The following is a 20,319-nucleotide window of genomic DNA, read 5'->3' as shown; positions in this document are numbered from 1 at the left end:
CTCCACCACACAACTCTGAGGTGACTTGATGCTGCAGTTGGCAGCAGGCTGGACATTGTTCTGCTGCATCAGGCTGCAGCTGCTCCCCATGTTTGCCATTTGCTGAGTGACAACACAACTGTTCTGGGTGAGGCTGCTGGAGGACGACAACCCGCCATAGGAACAGCTACTCTGAGAGGAGTTATTGCCACAAATGCTGCCTCCCATTGTGGAGTCGTAACTGCTAGGGTTCTCATAGTTCTCTGTGGTGCTCTCAATGCTGCCCAGGTCACTGAAGCCACTGTCCACCACCTGCTGAGAGTGGTCTGATACAGAAGGCACATCCATCATGGGGCTGGTCTCCATGTTCTGCATAGAGGGTGCGGACAGGGATCCTTGTTCTGGGCTGATCTGGGTATAACCACTCTCAAGGGCAGGCACGTTGGGACTGCTGACCGAACGGACTGACTGGCTGGGATGAGACTGAACCGAGGAAATTGGGCTATTGTGTTCTGAGGCATGGCAGTCTTCAACCATTGATATCTGAGGGTCTTCGTCGGCCTGAGTGTAACTCTGCAGGGTCTGACACGCGGCGAGAGTTTCTTCGCAGTCCTGGTAGGCTCCCTCATGTTCATTGCTTTCTTCTTGAGTCAAAGACTGCACTGCTTGCACAGTTTCCAGATCCAGTTCACTGTGTGGGATCTCTTCTTCCTCTTTTAACTCAATTAGCTCTTCTTTAGGGTTTCCATCTTCTTCAGGATCATCTTCAGACCCTGGCATGTGCTCTGATACCACGGATGTTTCATGGGAAGCCTGTTCCTCTTCAGAGTCGGGCTCCGTTTCATCTTTATCCTTTACAGTCTCCCTACTGTTCTGCAAGTTAGCATCTAAAAAAGACTCCTGACTACTAAGCTCCTCCTTGACATCTTCTCGAACAGACTGCTCCTCCAGCTCTTTTTTCTTTGTCGATTCCGGATGACCATCATCCTCATCATCAGCATCATGGTCTTCGTTCTGGTTTGTCTCTACAGCCACGTCATCTTCCTCCTCTGGCTCCTGCTCTTCCAGTTCTTGCTGCTCTTCCTCAGATTGCCTTTGCTCTTCTAGGATGCGTGGTTTCTCTTCCTCCTCTTCTGCCTCTGGTTCTTTAGTTTCTGGCTCAGGACTGTTGCTGCTATCCACCGGAGATGCTGCTCTGACCTCACTGCTGGCTGTGTCCTCTTCCTCTCCCTCGTCAACCTCTTCCGCTTCCACAGGCATCTCCTCTTCCTTCCTTTCCTCCTGTAAAGGCAAGTCTTCTTTTGGCTCAACAGTTTCTTCAGTCTCTTGGATTTGCTGTTTCCGGCCCAGTTTAGGAGTAGGGACAGTGGGCTCAGCAATGCCTTCTTGATCAGAGACCGGCCTAATTTCCCGATTCGACTTGAATCCAGGTTTGCGACCTGGTCTTTTCTTCCAGTGGATTGGTTTCCGGCTCTTGCCTTTGGGCCACCCCTTTTTCTTTTTCATAGGTGTGGATGTGTCTGGCTCAAGTGGCGAATCTTTCAGGTCACATTTTCGCAAGAGAGACACAGGCTTCAAGACAGGAGTGTCTATAAAACAAGAAACAGATAAATTACAAGACCTTTTATTTTCGGGTGCCTTTTTTCTGAGCTCAGTATGGGCAACCGAAATGATTTATCACAACAAATTCCTGACACATTGTCAAGTCACACAATGACTGAGAGAATTATGAGAGATTCCTGGCCAATACCACCCACTAGCTAAAAAACAGCTCCAGTTTATCACCAGCTGTGTGGCCCTGGGCGCTCCTCAAAGTATCAGTTTGCTCATCTAAAAGATGGAGAGTACCAACACACCATCAGGATTCATTTCATGAGTAACACAGCCCCTGGAGTAGTGCCTGACAGAAGCACGCAGATATATCTATATCGCAAATTACATTAGTAATAAAAATGCCAACCACCATTTTCATTACACATTAATATTTTAGATCAATAAAACTCACTCCATGGGTCTAGGCTCTGAATTAAACCTACTAGAACCCCTTCTCCCTGGCACTCATTACTTTAAGAGGCAATAACATCCTCTTCTAAAGGATTCCACATATAGACTAACTGAAGCTTATCAGTTATTTACTACTTGAATCAAGGGGGAAGGATTCAGTGTCTATAGGATCCTGTGGTAATCTTTCCACCTCTCGTTTTCTGATTTTATTTCCTAGTACACTAGGGAAAAAAAGTTAGCACTTTAAGACTATCACCTAAGAGCTAATAAATGATAACGTATTGCCTGGATCTCTTAGGAAAAGAAGCTATTCTTTCTGAAACTCACGTTTTTCACTATACTATAACTTTTATAAAGATGCAAGTAAGTTGTAAACAGTACCCTTTTCAAGTTGTCCTTATTGTGTATGTTACAGATAGCTAATTTCTACGGTTTCTCCCTCGACACTGATTTCCACAAACTCATTGGTTCAAGTAGTTTCATGGACAGATGACTGCACAGTCCAGTGCTTTGCACAGTGGGTGATACCCACCTGCACCCCCAGGGGATACTCGAATGCCTGGGACGCGGGGCGGAGGAGGGACCGCCACGCTGCGAAAACATATAACTACACTTTATCCTAGACTATGGGGTATAGTACACATTATTTATTACCGGGGGAGTGGGTAGGATGAGACAGACAAGACTGGATATCCCCCCCCCCCCCGAAAAGGGGGCAGTAGACCAACTAAGTTCGGGAACCAATGCTCTAGCTTTGTTTGAGCAATCTTATGGAAACAATTGTTCAGCCAATGTGTGATTTGTATGATAACAAGGCTGCCCAACATTAGTCCTATACAAATACTGTCCTAAGGAAAATACCACCACCCAATGGCAACAGTTTATAAGAAATAAATTCAATGTCAGCATTGTTTTATAGTTTTTTCCCCACTTCCTTGTAAAAAACCTAGCAATATTATATTTACATTCTAGTTGTTCCATTCCCAGATCCCCGCCGCCATTAACTTTTTAAGGATGTAAACATGAATGCAAAAATAAAATATATGGTGGTCCGTGGGGCAGGAGGGACACCTAAGAAGGTTTAAAAACTAGCAATATTTAAAAGAAGAAAAGAAATGTCTGGGAAATAATGATGGTGATGTATGTACAAATGTTCTTATTACAATTGATGTATGGGTACAAGAACTGTAACAGCTCTCAAGAAAATGTTCACACACAAAAAAAACTAGCAATAACTTGAAAGTAGATTAAGGAAATGGCTGAATCTAAGAAAGTCTGTCCAAGCCCAACAGGAACTTAAACAGTGATTACTATTTTTTGTGTACAATGATCCAAGACAGAATTTACTAATGTGCCAAATTTACTAAATAATTTTTTAATTTCCTAGTTAAGTACCTCAAAAAACAACAAACACTGTATTAGAAATATGTACTTTGTGTAACAGTGGAGAAAATGCATGTTATCTATTAAATTGAAATCTAGTGAGTTTATTTTTAAAAGAATAAAAAGCTCAGCTACCTACTGAATAAAATTTATAGGTTTTTATGCCAAGGGTAGACAAATAGTTTGCCTCAAATTCACCCAGTAAAGTACAACACTTGATCCTATGCAAGCACACTGCAAATGCAAGCAGTAGGTACAATGGCAAAAGAACTTCAGCTTCAATGCAAAAGGCTTATCTGTGACCGGCTCATGTGTATGTATATGAGCTTCAGTTTATCTCTACGGAGGAAAGGACCACATGGTTATTTCACAAATACGTACGTAGATTTTTGTGCATATCATAAAATTCATTATGTTTGCTCTTTATTAGAAATTTACTATTAGTTGGTAAGACACATAAAAGAACTATGATCCAGGAAGGATTCCTGGTTGGAAGAGTTAAGAAGCAAATTCCAATTACAGGGAATTGTGTTCTTACTTAAGAAGTATCTGCTTGGCATTCCTCCATTTAACAGTATTTATTCAGTGCCTATTCTTAGCATACTACTGTATACAGCAAAGAGCAAAACAAACTAAGCGCACTGAGCACACATTCTAATAAAGGGTTATTACATACATCGCTGACTGGTGCTAGGTCCAATCTATCTAACCAAGGAAAGGTACAGTTGAAAGACTGGGAGATATGAACCTGTTACGGGTGTACCTTGAAGCGCAATAAAGCTACAATTATTAACCATTCTATACATACCATCGGCATCGTCTGACTCTTCATCGTCTTCTTCATCGTTAGATTTCCTCTTCGAGGAGGAGTGACACCTGAGAACATCTTGTGAGGACAAACGATGGAAGTATCCTCTAGGGAAGAGTTCATTTTCGTCCTCTTCTTCCTCCTCTTCGTCAATCTCAAACGTGGGTTCTAACCTTGGCATCTGCCTCTCCGAGTCAGAATCCTCAAAAGGCCCGTCCAACACCTCTGTCGTTTCAGAAATTGTTTCCGTGACTACACTGCTGTTGTGGTGCTTGCGCTTTCGCACTTTCCTTCTCCTGTGAAGAATTGGTTTCTGTTTAAAAGAGAAGGAATTTTATCATTTCTATCAGCAAGTTTTTAAACCTCATAGAATTAGCACATTTGAAATAACGATACTGGCTGCCTAAAGATTTTTATTTATTTTTCAAACTATTATACTAATAAGGAAACACACACAAAATCATCACGGATACAAACATGTTGGATAATTAAATACAACTTTGTAAAAGATTAGGCAGGAAATACTCTCAAAGAACAGACATTATCATTTTTATTAATAGTTCCATTAAATTTAGCACCCTCAGGAGGATGAGAAAGCAATCCCTTGCCTATTTCCATACTACAATAGATCCAGAGGCTAGTTCCTAAGGGCTCTTTACCTCAAGAGATGAAAAGGTACAAGAATACTTTCTATTTGTCTCATAGTACCACTATGAAAGTTACCAGAGAATCAGTAAACTGTCATTTTCATAGCTAGCCATAAAAAGTAGGGTGAAATTTGGCTATAAAGAATTAACAAAGTATTTTCAAAGTAAAATAAATCTATTGCTAGAATCTGACAAATTAAGCACAGGTTTGCAATAAAATTGACCTAACATCTTAAATCACACACGACCACCACAAAACTGTTAGCCATGTCGGGGATTCTCTACTCCAGTCCTCTCACTTTATAGAGCAGTGGTTGTCAACCTTCCTAATGCCGTGACCCTTTAATACAGTTCCTCATGCTGTGGTGAACTCCAACCACAATATTATTTTCATTGCTACTTCATAACTGTAATTTTGCTACTGTTATGAATCAGGCAACCCTAGTGAAAGGGCTGTTCAACACCCAAAAGGATCGTGGCCCACAGGTTGAGAACCACTGTTATAGAGGATAAAAGGGTGACAACATGACTCAACCAAGGTCAAACATCCAGTCAGTAATAGACATGGCTGTTACATACACGTCTTTTGATTCCCAGGCAAGTTAATTTCTTTAAGAACTTCTAAAGTACTTTGCACGTAGTTTCACCACGTGACACAATTTCTTTTCTAACAGGAGATAGCATAATTGGTTTGATAGAGAGAGAGGCAGGCAAAATAACCCTAGAACAGTGGTTCTCAACCTGTGGGTCGTGACTGCTTTGGGGGTCAAACAATCCTTTCACTGGAGTCGCCCAAGACCAGGGGGGGTCCTCAAACTTTTTAAACAGGGGGCCAGTTCACTGTCCCTCAGACCTGCTGGAGGGCCGGACTATAGTTTTTTTTTTGTTTTTTTTAAATACGAACAAATTCCTATGCACACTGCACATATCTTATTTTGAAGCAAAAAACCAAACGGGGCAAAAACATCCGACGGGCTGGATAAATGTCCTTGGCGGGCCGCAGTTTGAGGACGCCTGCCTAAGACCATCAGAAAACACATATTTCCAATGGTCTTAGGAACTGAGACACCGCTCCTCTATCTGTCTCCAGTCAGGTCCGCTCACACGCAGATCCGCCCACATACGAGTGCCTGGCGTGAAGACTGTTACGCATGCTACACCAAGCTTTAAGACAAACTTTCATTTATTTGTAATTAGAAATAAATATTTCACAATATAGAATTACATATAGTTTTTGTGCTTAATCACTATGCTATCATTATGTTCAATTTGTAACAATGAAAATACATCCTGCATATCAGATATTTACATGATGATTCATACCAGTAGCAAAATGATAGCTATGAAGTAGCAACGAAAATACTTTTATGGTTGGGGTCACCACAACAAGAGGAACTGTATTACAGGGGTCGAGGCATTAGGAAGGTGGAGAACCTCTGTCCTAGACTGACAAGGGTGTTTCTTCAAAGACAGGAACAAATAACTGAGTAGTCCACGCTCCATTTTCCTCTACTCCAAATTTACAAGTCCTTCTATAGTTGAGAACACGTTTCAAATGGAGTTAAAAAAGCCCCTGGGTTCTTAGAGAAACGTCTCAGGACTGGGACAGAAATAATACACAGATAAACCAGAAGCAAGTATCTGATAGTGCCAAAAAACAAATGCTCAAAACAAGTAAAAGCTGCACAATGATGAGCAAGACGGGATGAAACTGACAGAGTTCCCAGTGGCAAAAGCTATAGAATGATAATGGAATAGCACTGATTACAGAAACCCTGGGGCACTGCTGGTTAAGGGTCCCACTACTGCGAGGTCAACAGTTTGAACCTACTGTTTTCGAGGGAGACCGCCAAGGCTGTCTGTGTCCGTGACTGGGAAGGAAACTCTCTGGAGCAGTTCTACTTTATCCTATAAGGCAGCTGTCTGAAAGCCAGTATCCATGTGTCCACATTAGTGCAAATAAGTGATTGAGTAAATAAATTAATGGGGTAAAACAGACAAAACGTTTGTGTGGAACTCCAAATAATTTATGCAGGTACTCTGCTCCTAAGGAGGGGGAGTATTAATATTTAGTCTCCAAATCCTTAGGTGTGAGCTGTGCAGTGACTTCCCGTCAGAAAACACCATATGGGATGTGTGTGTGGGGGGTGGGGGTGGGTGGGGGTGTTAACGTTCCAGTAGAAAAACCTGACGACCCTAGCCTCAAACCAGGTAATCCAAATTAACATCAAGACTGGTAAGTCATATTGGTAGGAACTACTCTTGATAGGAGGAGGAGGAGGAGGAGGAGGAAACTACCTCTTTGGCTTTATTCTCCCTGAAACACATCATCTCAGTTTAATGCATAAAGAATATTCTATACAGCATCTGACCTGCAACCTTCAAAACTGTCAAGGTCATCAACAACACAGAAAGTCTGAGGAATTGTTACAACCAAGAGGAACCTAACAAGTGAGACATGACTCCTAAATGTGATGTGGTGTCCTGGAGCAGAGAAGGCTTTTAAGGACAACAGAGGAAGTATAGGGTGGGCACTAATGAACATTCTTATATCAATAGTGGTTCATTGGTTCTAACAAATGTAACACGCTAATTTAAGAGGCTGATAAGTTCATTCTTGAATGCTTCACTAATACTGAGGGGAAGCTGGCTCTAGGGTGTGTGGGAACTCCTTGTACTATCTTTACAGTCATTCTGTAAATCTAAATAGTGTATCAAACATGTAAAAAGCTCGTTTTAGTCTTTTTTAATGGCCCTACTTTGGAAAGGAATGATTAAAGCACACAACTTGTACAGAGCAGCTCATCTAGGGAGCTGGCACACTTCAGTGTGGCTGACTTGAGGCAAAACTTCAAGTTCATGATGGAGCCTGGGATTCTTCTGGTGTGTGGTAACAGAATTCATTATCGTCATCACACAGATGTCTAACAAACTGGCTGTCCTTCAAATGTAGCAAGATAATTAAATAGTCTCAAAAACATTTTAAAAACAGGGCTAAATCAAACCACTGGAGGGATGTGTGAGGAGGGGAGCGAGATGGTGTAAGGAAAACTGGAGCACATGAAAGGAGGAGAGTGGCTTTACTCCACTGGCCCCACCTGGGCACTGCTATGACCACTACTCACGGCACCGGGTCATGCTCTGCTCTTTCCCTCCTCCTAGCATCACTTCTGACCCGTACTTAACCTTTAAATACTTTGAAAGAAATCTGAAAAGTCATGTTTTGAAGCAGTAAGCTTATGGTTTTCAGTTAATGCCCGTAAATCCAACAGGTCACACACCCATTTCGGAAGCTCACTGGAAGATCACACAGCACAACATACGGAAGGAGACGTACAGTAAAAACACGTAAGAATTTCAAAGTGTACGTTTTCAGAACTGTAGGCTAGAACAAAAGGATGGTATAAGCTGGGGAAGGTGAGACGCGCGCAATAAACACCATACCTTTCTCTTCAATGTGGGCTTTGTAAGAATGGGGGGTGAATTGGACCGAGGGCTCTCTGGCTCGTCCTCCTCCTCCTCACTGCTCTCACTGAAGCCTCGGAGGAGAGCCCTGTCACCATCGCTGTACCGCCGAGGCAGTCGGTCATTGCCTTCAGGAAATCTGCACTTTAGAGCCTCGGGGGTTTTCTTGAGCTGTCCTCGCCAAAGCTCGACCCCATCACTTAGTCTTCTTTTGGAAATCTCGGGCTTCCCATCATGGCTGGGCTGCTCCTGAGAGGCTGCCAATGGCTCCTCGCTTTCAGTGTACTGTTCTTGGGAGGTTTCAGACTTTTCCTCACATTCTCCATATTGTTCCTGAGGAGTTGATGATGTATCTTCCAAGAGCAGTTTAGATTCTTTATCACTGAAACGGTCCTGGGTTTTTCTGTTCTTCCGGCCCCAGCGGCCTCTCCGAGCTGGTTGATTATTTGCAGGAAGACTGTCACGGGGAAGAGCCTGCTTGTTCACACGGGTAGAACTGGCTGGAGTTATAACTTCTGGTTTCTTTTCACTTTCTATTAAAGAGTAAGAATCTTGTTCTTTGTTTTCCCGAGACATCGACTTCCCCACCTGATTTTAGAAAATAAAACAATACCGGTCAATTATTTGTTCTTTTGTGTGTTTTATCTAAACACTTTAACCATTCAAATGCTGACATAAGAGGGCTGTTTCTTCAGTGTGCTGCTGGGTGCCTTCAAATTCCCAGTGTTTGGGCTAGAGGTCAAGTGTAAATGGTTGGGCCACCCAAACATCTTCCTTTCCTGTGTGCGCTACTGCTAGGTGCTGTCAAGTTGCATTCGGATGCCTAGCAGCCCTATCTGACAGGCACAAATACCCTAAAAGGGTTTTCAAGGCTGTAGATCACCAGCTCCTTCCTCTCAGAGCCACTGGAGGGTCCACCAGCCAACCTTTTGGTTATTTAACCAAAGCACTACCAGCTCTTTCTTATTGGCACTGTTGTCAGATTTTGTTAAATGTAACACGTAATAACAAATGTGAGATTCTCCTACTGATCCACAGCTTAATGGTATATTAAGTAAGACCGAATCTTCCTGAATTTTCTCCAGTTTACTGAAATTAACTCTAAAGTGCGAATGTAAATATACATTCTTGTTAAAACATACTTACAACATAGTGCAAATATTCCTAAAAGCTAAAACACATATTCTGCCATCAAAAATAAAGACACTATTCATGCCCTTACAATGGTCTCTAGCTCTCTTTCCTCGCATAGTGGCTCTTCATTTTCTCCTTCCTCTGCATCTTCCTCTTCCTCCTCTGAGACAACAGAGTTGGAGACTATAACAGGAGTCCAGCGTAAGCACTCTGGATCTACATCTACAGGTCTCAAGTTCAGCTGAAGTTTTGTCATGTGATCTTGGATAAGTTTTTCCCGGCGGATAATCACAAATCTGGAACCAGAGAAAAGTTTATAGCAAATCAACGACATATACAGTACACATAACAATAAATATATACAAACTTGGAAAACTTTGGAGAGGATGGTGTTTAAAAAAATAAGCTCTTTTGAAAGCCACCACATGAGAGAGCTAAGAGACAAGAAGCTGAACAAATACTTCACACTCAACTCTAGCAGCGACTTAAGTTATGTCCCACACTTCCTCAGCTTTTGGAATACCTGCACTCTCCGGTAATCCCTTCTAGTCTCCACCCATCTAGCTCATGTCATCTTCCTTTGTGAGCTTCTAGTTACTAACCAAGAGTGAACTGCCTTCCCAGTGACCCTATACATTTTACTTTCTAGTGTTTAGACAGAAATTAATCATGAACATTAAAAAATATCTTACTTAATGGCACTGTTCCTAGAGATGTTACTATAGAAAATCAAAAAGTTTAAACACTATCTATGGTCAGTAGTATCAGACAGCATAGAATAGAAATGATGTCTCCAGGAGGGCCAGAGTACCATTCAGCTGAAAGGATTCTCATCAATCAATTGATGGCCTGATCCCCAGACTTCCCCATCATGACCTCTGAAGGAATACAAAGGGATGTGATACTCACTGGTCACTGCGGAAGTCCAGCATTCGTAGGTGGTGGAGTGTGGAAGTAATGTCTTGGGGGCAGATTCCGGTCAACTTGCTTAACTTCTTTATGCTGATTTGTCTGTCATTTTGATGATAAAGGCACTCCAATATTACACTTTTCCAATATGCCATGTAGGAAAGACGACCTAGATCGGATAATGGTTTCTCTGGAGATCCTGCTTGGCCTTCACGCTTTGATAACAAATAACCTAGGAAAAAAACCCAAATTACAAATCTGTCAGTCTAAAAGGTTCAATTCCAAAATAAGAATCCTCACATCCAACCAATCCCATTATAGGGAACAGTTATTTCAAAGGCAAATTCCTTCAAGGAAAAGAACACAATTTTGCAATGACTATCAAGCTGATTTTTTTTGCAAGAAGATTACATACGGTTGAACACGTAGGTTAGTTAGTATTACTTGTTCTACATTTGACATAGAGGGACTCTGGTGGCACTGTTGGCTAGGTATTGGACTGCTAACCATAAAGGCAGCACTTCAAGCCCAACAGCAGCTTCCAGGGAGAAAGAAGAAGGTATGTGCTTCTGTAAAGAGTGACAGCCTTGGAAAGCCTACAGAGGGTCACTGTGAGTCTGAAGCGACTCAAAGGCAGTGAGTTTGGTTTTGGTTTATAGTTGGTATAAATCACCTTGTTAAAAGGGTCACTTTAAAATGCAGAACTGCATGTAACAGGCTCCATTTATAAGCTTATATCAATAATGCTTTGTCTTTCTTGTTTTCTTTTTTAATCATTTTATCGGGGGCTCATACAACTCTTATCACAATCCCTACATACATCCATTGTGTCAAGCACATTTGTACATTTGTTGCCCTCATCATTCTCAAACATTTGCTTTCTACTTGAGCCCTCAGTATCAGCTCCTCATCCCCCCCTCACTTGGTCTCTTTTACTGTGGAAGAAAACCACCCAGCAGCGCACCCTTTACTTGGACCACTAGATGGCAACAGCAGTATCTGAACTGAGAAGTACAAAAGGAAGCCCTGCTGGTTTTCTGTAATACTATTAAGACTGCGTTCTTCAGTGAGTGCCTTAGATGTCAATTTCTCATTTCAGCCAAAGGTCTCCTCGCTATACCCTAATTCCGGGTGAGTGAGGACGTCCAAATAGGTGTGAGCGCCACTGTAAACATGTGTGGTGTTACTGGTCTTTCTGTCAAGTGTATGACGTCCAGGGAGAGGTGAAAAAGGCATATATTCCAAAGGGAAAGGGTTGATTGTGGACATGGCAGAAATATAGATTTTTGTCATTTATTTAAGAAAAACTTGAAAACCATCTAAGAACCGGTAATGTAAAAAATACTAAATTACATAAACCAAATAAAAAATATATACTGTAAGCATACAAATTGTAGTTTGTATAATTAAATACAACTAACCAGTATTAAAATATATTCATTTCCCCCTAACTTTGCCAGTTAATGGTATATGAGTATATCCACTTACAAGTCCTATCACAAACAATGTACTGAAAATAATGAGTTATTAATAATAAGCTCCCCCCTCCAGTAGTACTCCAAAAAGGCCAAGAGAATGGGTAAAATAGCCAATGGCATATACACAATTAAATATAGCAGGAATAAAGCCCAAAAGAATAAGCATAAAAACCCAGCTCTCCATACTGCAGACAGCAGCACCACAACATAATCATCTGATATTCTGAATGGACTTTCTGAAGCAAAACCCTTAGTCTGACCCATTCTTTCTAAGTATGTTCCTTTACCTATGAGTTTATACCATCAGCCTTGGGGCAATAATCCCTCAAATATCACTACTTTGTCATCAAAATACAATTAACTACGAGCATACACTTAACTTTCTATGCAAGACTGTCACTGTGTAAAATTACAGAAGTTCCACAATGACCTCTTCAGAACCCTTAGTGAAAGCCTTAAACTCAGATTAAATGGCTACTTTCTGGCTCTTCATATTTTCAAAAGATTTTTAAGTTGCACTGCTTATTTTTAACCACTAGGTCGAGCCCATGGTGAAAGAAGGATGCACACGTTTTACAAATAATTGGGTAATAAAAACAGGGCAGGTGCAGTACTGCTTTATTATTGCTAATTTAAGGAGTTATACAATGTAAAATTTTTGTCAGAATTGCTTCATGAAACTCAGTTCCATTTTAGATGAACAAATGTAAGGCATTTGCAATAGAACATACAGAAATTAGTATTTAATATTAGCTATTTTAAAGCATTCTACGCCTGAAAGAAAAGGTGACTTTAGGTTTTTTAAGCTCCGTGCAGTAATATGACATGACATTAGCAACTAATAAATTATCGACCAATCTTTAAAAATATACAAAGAACCCACAGGAAGCGAGAAAGAGGAATTATACTAATATTGCCCTTACTGAAATCGATGAGAAACCTGCCGTAGCCCTTACGCTGGTATTGGGGAAGGATCATTATACACGAGACGTTGTATTTCTGCTGGCAGTGCTTTTCCTGATGGAGAAGACAGAAGCCACATTTAAAAACACAAGCTCGAAAGACTGAATGCTAATGTTAATTATTAAGAAACAAAGACTAACAGTCAAAACCACAGCCCTGGTCCTCTGGGAATAATAACGCACAAGAAAAAAAATAAACCACACTGGGAAAACTAGGACAATGTTAAGTCACCGCCATTACCCACAAAGCAACCATCCCAGGAGAGCTAAATATAAAACAAAATGATGCCACTCAGCATCACTGGCAACTCAAAAGCAGAATATCCATGTTCAGACCAGCAAAGGAATCCAAGTGCCAGTCCATCTGCAAAGCTACAAATGGTGGCGCGTCAACGTGGCATTCAAGATGTGGAAGGCTAATCAAGATGTCACTGTCTCCTATTTCCTGGCTCTCAAGTCTCCCCGCCCCCAATTAGTTATTACTAACTTCATATTAAATACTCCTGAAATGATGGGCTCATACATTTTAATCGTATTTAAGTACTGAAAACTGACTAAAGAACTCTTACAAAGCTATTAATTTCCATTTAAGTTCATACAATTTGATTTTACCATGGTAAACAATAAAAGTAGTTTTCACGTAGTTTTAAAAGGAAACACTTTTCTTGCTTTCCAAGAGAAAGGGAGAATGAAAGTGGAAAAGAAATTATCCTTAAATAAAAACGACTTCTCATTCTTATGTCTAAGTCTAAATTTCAAATTAAAAAGAAGATTTCAGCTGAGAAAAAACTTGGGTAGGTAATGACTGTGTTTATTTCACAAGTTCTATCTATGACCACCATGGGAATAGAAGTCATTTTAAAACTTTTCCTCCAGAGCATTTCCAGCAGTTCATGTTCCCAGGAGAATCGAGTCTGTTAAATGTTACTAAGCACCTTCAAGCATTTAAGCTTCTGGATCTTCCTTTCTTTCCAGAAAGAGCCACAACCTGTACTATTTTCTAGTGAGATCCAGCAACCCTGTTTTAGATTCAAACCAAGGTTGAGGTGACACACTTACTTTAGAAAAGTAGCCGACAAGGTGGCAGCCCTTGACATCGTTCTGTGTTAGTACATAAAAAAGAAAAGGCTCCACGTCATAGTAGAGTGTTTTGTGGTCCAGAAACAGCTTTGCCAAGAGACAAAGGTTCTGACAATAAATGGTACTCACATTCCCATCCACCTAGAGGAAAACAAAACAAAACTTGTCAATAGGGTATTTCTTTAGTTGCAGAGTCAAGAATAACAACACTTACAAAGTTCATAGTCCAGCCTCGGAGAAACTGCCAGCAACCAGAACACACTTGATTTTGGAACATCGTACTTGAAATGGCAGCATTTTAGTAAATTTTAAGACTACCAAATATAAAACTATCGGTATATGTCTAAAAAATACCCCCAAAACAAAACACACATTACACTATGTGGGGAGGTGATGACTTGTTCTTAAAATAATACTTTTTGCTTTTGTCAAATAGGTTAATCTCTTTGGATAGCAAGCAGATGTGATTCCTTTTTAAAAGTATTTAACACAAAGGTACGTATGCAACCTTCTCGAAAACATTCATTAGGTGAAACAAGATAGAACTATTGTCTAATCCCTTGCTAACCATCCAAAGCAAATGTATTCTGATTGCCATGATCAGCTCTACCCCAAATCAAGGTACTTGAGCAAATGTTAACCGTTGCCAATGAGAAACATTAAACAGATTCTCGTTGGGTAGCAATCTGGCAAAAGAGATGATTCTTGGGCTCAAGTTGCCATGATCATCAGCACTACACTATATTGCTCCTGTCAGCCCTGTGCTGTAGAGGTGCGGAGGCTTGTTTATGATAATACCAATGGATGTCTATATAAGACGCACGGTTTGGCATACCAACGGAAAATGCCTCAACATTTGAATTTAACAGTAATTTCTTTTAAGATACTCGCCAATATATGCTTACATGGAGAAGAAATTTGCAATTGGGTAACCAGAAACAGTATTTTATACCATTTTCACTCCTTCCAGCCTAAGTGTCTTACCTAACAAAGCTCCAGGGCAGGAAAGTGGGTGACTGGATCCTGATCATCTGAAACTTCATTGTAGCAATTAACATAACTGAGCACATGGGACGGGCACTCAATGGATACTTGGCACTTAAACCAATTTTATGGAATTAAAAACCACAACAAACAACTACATTGAGTCACAGACTTCTCTTAAGTCATAGTATCACCATATAGTCAGGGAAGTATATCAAGATTCACTAAGGCTATTGAAAGACATCTTTAACAAATATTCCTTTAAATAGAGTAATATAAATTCTTAATTTAAACTTTTCCATAATCTACAGATTCTTGTTCTTAGCCTATCCCAACTCATGGCCGTCTATATGCAGACCTGCAGTGCTCCCTGCAGTTTCCTAGGCGGTCGGTCACCTTTCAGAAGAAGACCACCAGGTCTGTCTTCCGAGACGCCTCTAGGTGAGTTTCAACTGCCAACCTTTCGGTCAGTAGATAAGTGCTTAACTGTTTGTGCCACACAGGACTCCATCACATCTTAACATATATGAAATCTTTTGGCATGTTACAACCAAATAGAATTTTACACATTTTAATTAGGAGCTTCTCTATCTTTTAATTCCAGTTTCTCAGGAACTTTCTCAAGTCCTCTTGAATACATCTTATAACTAACTTACTCAATTCGGTGAAATACAGAACAATTTATTTTGAGATTGAGTTTATAAATGTGGTAGGCTACCTGGGTTGGCCTACTGCTTCTCAACAGAGTTGATTTTCTAATTCAATAGAGAGAACCATGTGAAATCACCTCTGCAAATAAAGTCAGGCAATGGGTGACAGTCCAGGTGGCACTTTATTTGAAATGACAAGGAATACAATTCTCAAACGTCATCTCCCTTACCTCAAAGACAGAAATGTTATTCTTTCGGTAAATCTCATTGGCAGGAGGATGGAACCAACCACATTTCTTCATATGCTGCTGGAGAATAGTTCTACTTTTCATATATTTTAGACAGAATTCACAAAGATACAATTTAGGTAGCCTGTTAATAAGTTAAAAAAAAAGAGAGAGAGAGAATTTTATATTTTATAAGACTTTAAATTTTCATACCAATGATCTTTTTTGACTCACACACTATCCAGGTAAAGTGGTAACGGCTGTATCTTAATTCCTACTAGTCAGTTAAACAAACAAAGAAAAGAAGCCCTTACGATAAACTAATTTGGAAAAACATCCAACTAATTAGCGGCTGGGTAGCAGGGATGAGAAATCCCTGAGACCCAGCTCAGTGCTCTTCCTCATCGTTCATATTTCCTAGTCTTTCGAAATGTTATTCTCTTGATGAACATGAACTTTCACCTTTCTACGAAATAGAAAAAGTAAAGGCTATCTTCAAAATGCACATGAAGCTACACTTTCTTCCTCCCTCCCCTTCCTCCTTTCTTTGACTTGTTTGTGCTGGCTTTAATGAGTTCCAAACAACAGAAACTTATTAAATACTTACATCAGGGCCTGCAGTAGGTACACAGACATTTAAATAGTTGTATGATAAAAGTATATTTGGTATAGGTTTTTTAAAGGACATTATAATTTTGCTTTTTTAAAGTGAGGACATGCTACACTATACTTCCTTCCTTCTAGTCCTGAAATTTTGGCCTTTCCTTCCAATGATAGTGACCCTTGTCTTGGATAAGTATCACTCTATTGATTCCTGAAATCCAATGGCCTATTTATTATTTAACAAATGAAATAAAAGTTCAAATGAACTTTTCTGAAGCTCTCTTGCTATTAATTTATATTTATCAAATAATCTTGCCATTTTCGTAGTATTTTAATAGGGTTTCTTTCTCATAGTGTCCCTCTCAGGAAGCGCTAGGTTATAAAGTGGCTAGATCAGTCCGTAGATGATGGGAGGAATATAACCTTAATTAAAAATCAGTGGATTTTTATACCTATTTTAGCCTAGATCTATAGATTAAGTCTTAAGACACGGTTCGTCTCTTGTTATCTCTAGCACATAGTTATCTTTCCTATATCTTGAGCTACTTCATGCCTTGGCCATTTGAGATCAGAATCAATCATTAAAATGACATATACATTAGAAGGCTATGGAGGAGAGTGGGAGCCAACAACCCATCTGTAGAGTATCTAGTCAGACCAAGATGCAGATAGCCAAAGGCAAGAGTCCCGAATAGCCTATCAAAGCAGAAACCACTATAATCTTGATTGTGCTGGATCGAACTCTATACTTGGTCAGTTGACCTTCCTAGAGACACAACCTGAATATTCACTAAGTATATCACTTAGTTGTTCCATGAAAGAAATTTCTTAGCTGATTTTTTTGAATGTTGATGGAGGCCTTCTCCCTCTTACGCATTATTCGTATTTTTTGCCTATATACTGATATGATCTTATCCTTACCATCTTAGTGCAACTTATTTTTCATTGTTTTCTGTGGGGTTTCCCAGCTGTGAAGCACAGAAGGAGAGGATGTATAGTGATAAAAGAAGTGGATGTATAACACCTTGTAACAGATACAAGGTTCAATAGGGAATGCAGGGGTGAGGGGTAGGCGATAGGGAAGAAAAGGGGATTTCAGGAGCAAATAATTAAGGTGGGAGGAAGCACAAGAACTGACCATGATTGCACAACCCATTTTAAAGGCGATTTAACCACGAGAGGGAAAGGAATGCTCTAAGATAGATATGGTAGTGATTGTACAATACCCCTTGATATGACTGAACAAATGAACTATTCAATAATATGGTATGCAATTTTTGTGTCAATAAAACTACTGGGGGGGGGATTTATTATGATCATTGGTACATGTTAATTATTATCACTAACTTATGTAACTAATGATAATAAGCAGTCTTCAACAAATTGTTGGTGATAATTCATATGATGATCAGTAATGCATACTTCATGGTATTTAATAACAATGATCGGCTTTCGTAATTAATAATGAATGTTTCAGAGCTAGGTGTAAAAAAATGGCATACAAAAATACTGGATGGTAATATGGTAAAGAATGTAGTTAAATAAATTGCTGTGGCTCATCTCATAAATATGTACGAGGCTGATGAGCATAAAGAACCTAATTTAGTTGTGACCAATTTCAACAACAATCCTTAAATAATTACACTAGATTTATATTTGCTAAGTACATTAACCTCCCTCAAAAAAGTTTATTAAAGTTGAAGACTATGCTATTTTTCAAGTTCTATTTTAGAACATTTTCAGAACACAACTATAATACATTTGGAAACGTTTAACATCCGGGAAGATGGCGACTGAGTAACACATACCAGGGGGACTCCCCAGAAATCAGTGCAGGAGAGTTATTAAGAGGGAAATTTCACACTATCGGGATGCAGGAGGAGCATCATAAAGATAAGTAGGCACAGAGCCTTTTGGCTCACCACAATGGAGGCCAGTTAGAGTTTGACCTTAGCCCGGCCACTGTCTCAGCGGGAGCTGGGATCATTTGGAGGTGGTGCAGGGGCTTTATCTCAGCACAGCCATAGCTTGGCGCCACCAAGGGGCAAGGATTAACCCCCTTCAGCTCCACGGTCAAGGATCAGGGCTCAGCTATATTGCTACTTTTGTTTCCCTGTCTTCTCTCAATCCCCCCAGTCTCAGGGGGCTTAGCTTTTTTTTTTATCTTCCCGTTTCTCTGACACACCACTGCTGACCTCCAGACCACTCCCCTTAGCCTAGGGCATTTATGCCTGCCCTCCACACAGCTGGGAGAGCTCAACCCTCTGCACTGTAACCAAAGGCTGGGGAAAGCCTGGCCACACTCCATCAGGCGAAATCCTGCCCGTCAGCCATCTGTTGGTCTTAACACATAGTTAAGGAAATCCTGTCCACCTTCTTTCGGGGAAATCCTGCCAGCATGGCTGGGGGAGCTGCTGTATGTCCTCTGTGGTCCCACGTGACTGAGGGAACTTCCTCGATCCTGCCATAGTGCCTCAAAGAGTCCAAGGCAGCTCAGCCAACACTCCACACTGCTGCAGGAACCTCTGCCCAACCTCTGCAGCGATCTACCTGACCAGGGCAATTTCGCCCACCATTTGCGGTGCTCACACCAAAGTAGGTATCCACCGCCTTCTGTAGCCCTCCTGTTGCAGCGGGCACCCACAAACAACCTCTACGGCGTCCAAAGCTACCATGGGCCACACGATCACGGTTTCTTATGAGATCACCCAATACAGCACCATCCTCAAGGGCCCACAACAACCCAACCAGTGTACCCTGAGAGGGCCAACCAACTTGTCTTCCAAATACCAGAATACTTGTTGATTAAGGAAAGAGTGAAGTTACAGAAGGATAAAGTGGTAGGCCAATTCCATAGTGAAATTAGCAGTAGGAAGTTCAAAGAAACATTCCTATGAGTCTCCCAGAGTTAGACAGTGCTCTTTGGTTCCTGGGAAAACAGTACATGGATACTTTAAAAATGCAATGCAAGCAGCAATCAGGCCCAACGACCTCAAAGAAAAAAACAGGAGAAACAAAAGGCAATGGTGGAAGATGTCCTGAACCTAATGATGTCTATAAGAAGCAGACATTGATCTGTCAAAGAAAGAAATTTTAAGAATGCTGCTTGGAGTCATACAGGATATGAGGGTAACAATACAGAAAAAGGATGAAATGACAGAGGAGATAAAGTCCATATACCAAAGGGAAATATAAGACTCAGGGAACTTATCAATTCACAAAGGAGGCAGAGCATTGCACTAGTGACCTACAGGACAGCCAAGCAGACTTTAACAAACACGAACAAAAATCAAATAAGATCTTCAGAGAAGCTGAAGAAAATCTAAGAGACAAATCTGATGCTATGAAGAGAAACAACACAGAATAATTGGATTACCGGAGAAAGACACAACAAAAAAGTCATCTGCAATAATTGTGAGAGTATTCTTAGAGGGAAACTTTCACAGCTTAATGAATGAAAACCAGGCATCCATTCAGGAGGCTGAAAGAACACCAGCTAGACTGAATCCCAAGAAGAAATCACCAAGAAACATAATAGTTAAACTATCCAACTTTGAGGAAAAGGAGAACATCATCAGAGCAGTGAGGGAAAAACAAACAATCACATATAAAGGTTCCCAAATAAGAATATGCTCAGACCTATCAGAGCAGACATGAGGAAGAAGAGGAGCGAGTGGAGTAACATATTCCAAAAGTGAAGGAAAATAACACAAACCCCAAAATACTCTACCCAGCTAAATTATCGATCGAGATAGATGGAGAAGTAAGAGTCTTCCCAGACAAGGAAAACCTCAAAGTACGTTAGAAGATACCCAGCCCTGCAAAAGATCCATGCCGACCCAGGATGGGCAGAAGAACAGCATTCACCAAGGATAAATAAGAGACTGCCACATAGAACAACCACAAACAGAGGACAACAAAGAGAAAATAGTCCTCAAGATAGCATTGTCTTAAGGGTGTAAAGAAGCCAAGAACGAAACACACACACACACACACACACACACAC

General features: G+C 40.6%; 1 protein-coding gene across 3 annotated transcripts in view; it reads right to left on the bottom strand.

The window, feature by feature from the left end:
• KAT6A (lysine acetyltransferase 6A) overlaps window positions 1-20,319 on the bottom strand; it is a 130,853-nt gene that overhangs the window by 2,190 nt on the left and 108,344 nt on the right. For all 3 annotated transcript variants that reach the window (XM_030884658.2, XM_045286656.1, XM_045286657.1), the window contains 8 exons: window positions 15,714-15,855; window positions 13,829-13,990; window positions 12,731-12,824; window positions 10,330-10,561; window positions 9,509-9,716; window positions 8,266-8,874; window positions 4,175-4,487; window positions 1-1,568 (listed from right to left, as the gene is read on the bottom strand). The exon at window positions 1-1,568 is cut by the window's left edge and continues 2,190 nt beyond it. In XM_030884658.2, coding sequence (XP_030740518.1) covers window positions 1-1,568; window positions 4,175-4,487; window positions 8,266-8,874; window positions 9,509-9,716; window positions 10,330-10,561; window positions 12,731-12,824; window positions 13,829-13,990; window positions 15,714-15,855 — 3,328 coding nt within the window. The remainder of the gene's footprint in view (window positions 1,569-4,174; window positions 4,488-8,265; window positions 8,875-9,508; window positions 9,717-10,329; window positions 10,562-12,730; window positions 12,825-13,828; window positions 13,991-15,713; window positions 15,856-20,319) is intronic.

The sequence above is a fragment of the Echinops telfairi genome, unplaced genomic scaffold (assembly GCF_000313985.2).
Source record: "Echinops telfairi isolate 266 unplaced genomic scaffold, ASM31398v2 ScPeMD7_9;HRSCAF=40, whole genome shotgun sequence".
Lineage (NCBI taxonomy): Eukaryota > Metazoa > Chordata > Mammalia > Afrosoricida > Tenrecidae > Echinops > Echinops telfairi.
Note: the sequence above shows the minus strand (reverse complement) of the source record. Positions and strands in the feature narration are given on the sequence as shown.